The following is a 6,000-nucleotide window of genomic DNA, read 5'->3' as shown; positions in this document are numbered from 1 at the left end:
ATCTATTGTCATGAATCAATAATCAATAATCTATTGTCAATAATCAATGTCAATGTACTTGACGGATTCTAAAAAAATGCGGTGGTCGATCAGTAAGGCAATAATCTATTGTCATGAAGGCATTCGATGGTTACTTAGAAAATTGTTGCAGGACCCCTTCAATTGTTACCATAACGAGAGCAACAGCACCAATATATACCTGCGCCACACGGTTCATTGCTCATCGCAATTAAGCCCAATCGGGATAAAATTTCTCGGCAGTGATTAGCTATATCTTCGGCAGCTCGTGCAGTCGAGCCAATCTCTATCAAGAAATTTGATCCGGATGATGTGTTGATCGCGATGAAAGGGGACCTTGTGACAACAGCATAAAAGTGTAGTGGATGATCGGAACTTATTGAGAAAGTAAAAGCAAACATTCCGCAAATATTTGTTTCATTTAATGAAAAAAAATCTGGTTCAAGTCCACGAGTAGTTGTAAAACATCTTCAGCGAAAGATGACTGACATCCTTTTTTACCGATTATTTGCTGCTTGAAGTTCTTTAGCGCGAATAATATTGTTAACAAGGTGCACCAAAACAGAAGGCGTCATATTCGATCGAGAGTATATACTGGTCCGGGATAGACACTTCTTTTAGCTCAGACGGCTTTCTCATTCAGAGTATAGCGTTGCGGTTTTCAGGGTAACAGTAGAGCACAAATAAGTGGATCAGTTTTTTTTTTCTCGTTGCAACTTCATAGACCTTTATTTGACAATGTAAGTCGATTGCTATCCAATCGCTTTCGCTCTTCTTCAGAGATGCGACCAGCACGGAAGAAACTACTTTATTACGTCGATCTCAAGTTACGGAAGGCCGTGCGAAGGGGGAAGGCAACCGGCAGGATCCACAGGGTGGGCCACATCGAAAAAGTGTGTAAAAACCCTCTTCTCCGTCGTTCTCTATTACTTTCTCACCCAAATCGGGGATATCTCTGGCCGTAGATTCTTTTAGGCACTAACTCGTTGTACCGGTAGATTAAAAAAAAAAAACGCAGAGTTCCTTGTGCATGCCCGAGACAGCTAGAAAGCTAAAACTGTTTTCTTTGGTTTGCTCGCAGTAGATTGTATTGATCTCCCTCCTGTTACTATACCTTTCTGCACCCTACGTGATTTTACATAGCCTCCGGAATCGGAGGCACTGGAATCTTTTCACACCTCACGGGACATTGCAGTGACTCTGAGATCGTCTCAGCTTTGATAAATTGATTGCGATGTGTTTACATATTATTGTGACGTCCTATTATGTGACGCCACGGTAACCTCGCGATAATGTCGCAAATTTCGGTGACCTGTAACATCAAAAGGGCGCCGTCATCGTATGACGATGGATTTCCACATCACACATGTCGCCTGCTGCGTACGCTACCGATGTCGGTCATCTTTTTCCGTTTGATGAGGCAACAAAGGCTTTTGACTTAGTAGGTCGTGGTCAGTACCTCTCTGGTCGGGACCCGTGGTAGTCCAGCACCTCCAGGGTAAGCGAGGTTGCGCCTTTGTAGAGAACATCTCTGGCCACCGTACTGAACACAGGTTGTTTCCGGCTGGCCGAGGTGTTCGTCACCACAACGAGAAACAGAGCGTAAGCTGGGGGTAGGGGCAGTGAAAAGAAACAGGAAAAAAAGAACATGCAGCTCATACTGAGATCGTCATTTCCCATCGACAATCTTATGCGACTATGGTTTGCACCCACAAGTTAGTCTAAAGGTAGCTGGCGTACGCATTAGCCCAAAATTAATCTAGAAGTGTTAGTCTATTTTCTTCAGTGTCTCGTGACCGGCAGGAGGAACATGACCAACAGGGACCAACCGGCAAGAGGAACATGACCAACAGGGATCAACCGGCAGGAGGAACAAGACCAACAGGTACCAACCGGCAGGAGGAACATGACCAACAGGTACCAGGTTTAAACATTGACCTGGACGGCCTGCTACTTACCTAAAGCGGGGATCTTGTGGTTATCGTGCTTGGCTGCTAGCCGAAAGGTTGCATGATCAAATTCTGGCCGCGGCCGCCGCATATAGATGGAAGCAGTGTGCCCGGGGTGCTATTCTGGAGATTGTCGAATTCCGCAATGTGGTCAGATTCCACCGTTGATCGACGCTAATTGGCAAAGTGAGCTGCTACGACCTGATTGGCTTAAAATGCCACCGTTACGAAATTTTACAATATGGCGGAATTAGACAGCGTCCAGAATAGTACCCCCGTTTTCTTAGAAGCAGGTGCAGGTTGAAAAAAAAAACCCACGTGGTCCAAATTTACACAGCCCTCCCGACACTTTCATAGTCATACCGTGCTTTTAAGTCATAAAACCTTAACCATTGCCACGATGCCAGGAAGCGCATATTTATGTTTTCTCAAATGAAATGCTGAAACTGCGGCCATCTTTTCGTCGGTTCTAAAGCTTTCCGGCCGCAGGTGCAAAGGACATGCCTATATGTAATAGAATGCTTGGGAAAGAAAAGAGAAGCGCTGACATCCTATGATTGGTACCTGTAATCAGAAGCCTGTGCATTTCCCATCAGTACTTGCGTGGGTTCTGCGCCAGGTCAAGGAAGGCACTTATCTTCACAGGCTTCCGTCTTACACCTGCCTAATGCGTGATTCGCTTGTGGCTGTTCCATCGTTGTCCGTCGGCACTGTGGTTCATACCCACTGCTTCCGGTTGGCCAAGAAGACAGCTTACAGTAAAAAAAAATAATATTAAGCGACTTTTATACGTTACGAATTGCAATTCATGACTACTAATTTAGACAAGTAGATCAGAAAGGTAGGCCTTAAAATTATGTGCGGGAAACGAAACTAAAGTACAACAACCCCGGAAGAGGACAGCGCCTCGAGATAGGTAGCAGTGTACTTGAAGTGGTTGAAGAGTACGTCTAATTAGGACGGGTAGTAACCGTGGAGCCAAACTATGAGATTGAAGATAAGAATGAGGGAGAGCACATTTGGCAAGCATTCTCAAATCGTGACTGGTGGATTGCCAATATCCCTCAAGAGGAAGGTATATAACAGCTGCATCTTGCCGGTACTCATCTATGGAGCAGAAACCTGAAGGCTCGTTGTGCTCAAATTGAAGATGACGCAGCGAGCGATGGAAAGGAAAAAGGGAAAATGATAGGTGTAGCCTTAAGAAACAAGAAGAGGACAAAGTGGGTCAGGGAACAAATCGGGGTTAAGGATGCCATAGTTGAAATAAAGAAGACGCAATTGGGATGAGCCGGGCACGTAGCATTGCCGATCCCCCATGGTGGCTTGCGCCAGGATAAAAGGGACAAACAAACAAACGTATGCAGGATAACCGCTGGTCAATAGCGGTAACTGAATGGATTCCAAGATAATGCAAGCGGGTGAAGGGGAGACAGAAAGTCAGGAAGACAGATGACATTTAAAGTTTGGGGGTATGAAGTGGCAGGAGGAAGCACTGGACTGAATTGACTGGCGAAAAATGGGAGAGGCATTTGTCCAGCAGTGGTCGTGGTCAGGAGGGTGATGATGATACGTTACGTTAAATCGCAGGCTGCGGTGGAATTGACTCTTGCTACTGGCTCTGAAGCCATGCCTTTTACCCACTACTACAGGAGGATGCGTGTACGGGCCAGTTGTTCACTTCAGTGACCAACACTCACGTTTATTAAGGAATCATTTAACTCACAGTTTTTTTTCAAAATCGTTCTTGATGTATCAGTTTCATTTTTGATTTCGCATGCATTATTATGATAATTTACAGCCTGAATACACGCACTGCAGGGCCAAGGACTCTCCCATTATCCATCAATTAACCTTTTCCTGTGATTTCTGCTGCCACGTTATCTGCCCACCCAGTTTTCTGTCGCCTTCACAGGATTTCGCTTTCTATTGGAATCCAGTCAGGTATACCCTCAATGACCAGCAATTATCCTGCTTACGCACAACGTGCCCGACCCACATTCATTTCTTTTTATTGATTACAAGTATGATATCATTAAGCCCCATTAGTTTTCTGACCTACTGTGCTTGCTTCCAGGCTCTTGTTCAAATATTTCGTTTAAGCACCAACTGCCACACAAATCCCAGTCCTTGACCCCTTCACAAGCTCGCGTAAATGATATCCATCATCATCATCGTTATAGGTCACGCTCGTTCCACAGCATAAAGGCTAGGCACGGACGTCGACGCCTCACCGAGCCATGCCCAAACGCTGGCGCCGCAAAGTACAAGAGGCTGCCTTGGCGTCCATACCCACGTGCGTAGCCTGCTCCGTCATAGGCATCGCGTTGTTACTCCTGTGCGCTGCACTGTTCACTAAGAAGTACCTGATGCCTGCCTACGCCCGGGCACGCGACGCAGCGTCCAAGAGCTCGCAGACCGAGGTCTCCTGGTCCCCAGTCTACTGGACTCGTAGGCGACTCAACCCGCTGCTGTGCAGGTCGACCGTATGCAACTGGACGTCGCAGAACGTCCTACGCCACGTGGCCTGGCAAGTCAACCCGTGCGACGACTTCTACACCCATGTTTGCTCCAGAGGGCGCAGGCCGTTCGAAGGCTTGACGCAAACAGCGACGCCTCTTTCGGGTGCCATCAAGCTGTTCGGAGACCTAGAGCAGCTCTTCCGACGTTACACCTCGGCCAAGAAGGAGGCTTTGAAGGGAGCCGAAGTCAGCCCGGACGACAATTTCTTTTCACAGATGATTTGGGTGTACGACGAGTGCCGCAAGGCAGCAGCCAACGGTGATCACCTGGTTTCGCCAGAGCTTGACGGAATCTTGGATGAGCTAGGGCTAATATCGTCGTGGGAGACCCGAGAACTGCCTGAAGTCGTCGCGCTTGCTGACAGGCTATTGAGATTGGGCACGCTGTTCACGGTCGAGGTGAGGCCTAGTCGCACCTTTCCGTGCCGCGAAAACGAGAACTGCTTCATGCTCGCCATGGGGCCTCCGCAGACTCCGTACCATCGCTTTATGTTAAAGACGCCGGGAGCTTCCGAGATGCGTTACCTGCAGATAGTAGATGAGGTACTGTGCGCGTGGAACACGAGCAGCCGCGCTTGTGGTCTGGCACAGGAAGCGCTCGTGTCGGTCGTGACGGAGAAGCAAGGACCAGTCAGCAACGGGCCTGGTGCTACAGACGAATCGCTGCCTGGGAATTACTCGATTGCGGCGCAGATTGTAGCCCTCGAGCGAGAGCTAGACGCAGTGACGATGCTGACCGAAGGCCCGCACGACACGTCACCGAAGTACAATGGTATCGCTGTCAAAGACCTGCAGTCATCGGAAGCTTGGAACTGGACGACCTACTTCCAGACACTCTTCGCAGAATCCCAAGGGTCCATCGATGACGGTGTCATCATTTCTGTCAGTGACGCATTGTCTATCCAGGACCTATGGCGCGTCATTAATTCCAGCTCGGACTACGTCGTGGTGAACTACATCACATTTAGGGTTCTCGTCGAGTTATCACCTTTCCTCGGCAGAGAAGGCGAAGACCTACTCACGCTCACGCACGACTTCCAAGCCGACGGCCTGAAGCACAGACAGGTTGCCTGCGTCGTAGCGCTCGAGAAGCTGTACAAGTACGGTCTAGGCATCGCAGCGAAGCTCACCGCTGGCAGGGAGTTCCCGACCGTGCGGCGGTCCTACCTGGACAATCAGATGAGGCAGCAGTTTAAGACGATGCGAAGGACGCTCAAGTCGTTGCTCGCGGCCAACAGATCCTGGATAGGTGACGCTGTCAAAGACCGGACACGCAAGTTGAACGCCATGAGCTTCGAGTTCGGGGCGCGGAGCGACCTTGTTAATTACGAGCATTACCGCGACACGCGTGCTTCGGCGACGTCGCCTAGCACTAATCGAACGAAGAGTATCCTGACCAGCGTTTTCAGGATTCACGTGCACTCCTCGTCCCTCTACTGGAGTGCGTACGGATCTACGTCTTCGCCGGGCTACGACAACCGATTCGCGGTGTCATCTCTGTGGGCAGCGCA

At 49.0% G+C, this 6,000-nt stretch overlaps 2 protein-coding genes across 5 annotated transcripts in view; one reads left to right on the top strand and one right to left on the bottom strand.

The window, feature by feature from the left end:
• Positions 1–2,665, bottom strand: part of LOC119168198 (plasminogen activator inhibitor 1) — a 13,904-nt gene extending 11,239 nt beyond the window's left edge. Inside the window, exons 1-2 of the mRNA XM_075867432.1 lie at positions 2,532–2,665; positions 1,478–1,625 (exon numbers count right to left, since the gene is read on the bottom strand). Of these exons, the coding sequence (XP_075723547.1) occupies positions 1,478–1,625; positions 2,532–2,553 (170 nt within the window). The 5' untranslated portion in view covers positions 2,554–2,665. The remainder of the gene's footprint in view (positions 1–1,477; positions 1,626–2,531) is intronic.
• Positions 1–6,000, top strand: part of LOC119167875 (uncharacterized) — a 596,496-nt gene that overhangs the window by 565,917 nt on the left and 24,579 nt on the right. The window contains exons 8-9 of one of the 4 annotated variants that reach the window (XR_012884393.1): positions 799–911; positions 1,822–1,935. The exons of 2 other annotated variants lie outside the window; for them this stretch is intronic. Coding sequence is in view for 1 of the 2 variants with exons in the window: in XM_075867435.1 (XP_075723550.1) it covers positions 799–911; positions 1,822–1,864 (156 nt within the window). In the remaining variant the exon portion in view is untranslated. The remainder of the gene's footprint in view (positions 1–798; positions 912–1,821; positions 1,936–6,000) is intronic. One more of the 4 variants, XM_075867435.1, reaches the window with a different exon arrangement.

The sequence above is a fragment of the Rhipicephalus microplus genome, chromosome 6 (genome assembly GCF_043290135.1).
Source record: "Rhipicephalus microplus isolate Deutch F79 chromosome 6, USDA_Rmic, whole genome shotgun sequence".
In the NCBI taxonomy this organism is placed as follows: Eukaryota; Metazoa; Arthropoda; class Arachnida; order Ixodida; family Ixodidae; genus Rhipicephalus; species Rhipicephalus microplus.
Note: the sequence above shows the minus strand (reverse complement) of the source record. Positions and strands in the feature narration are given on the sequence as shown.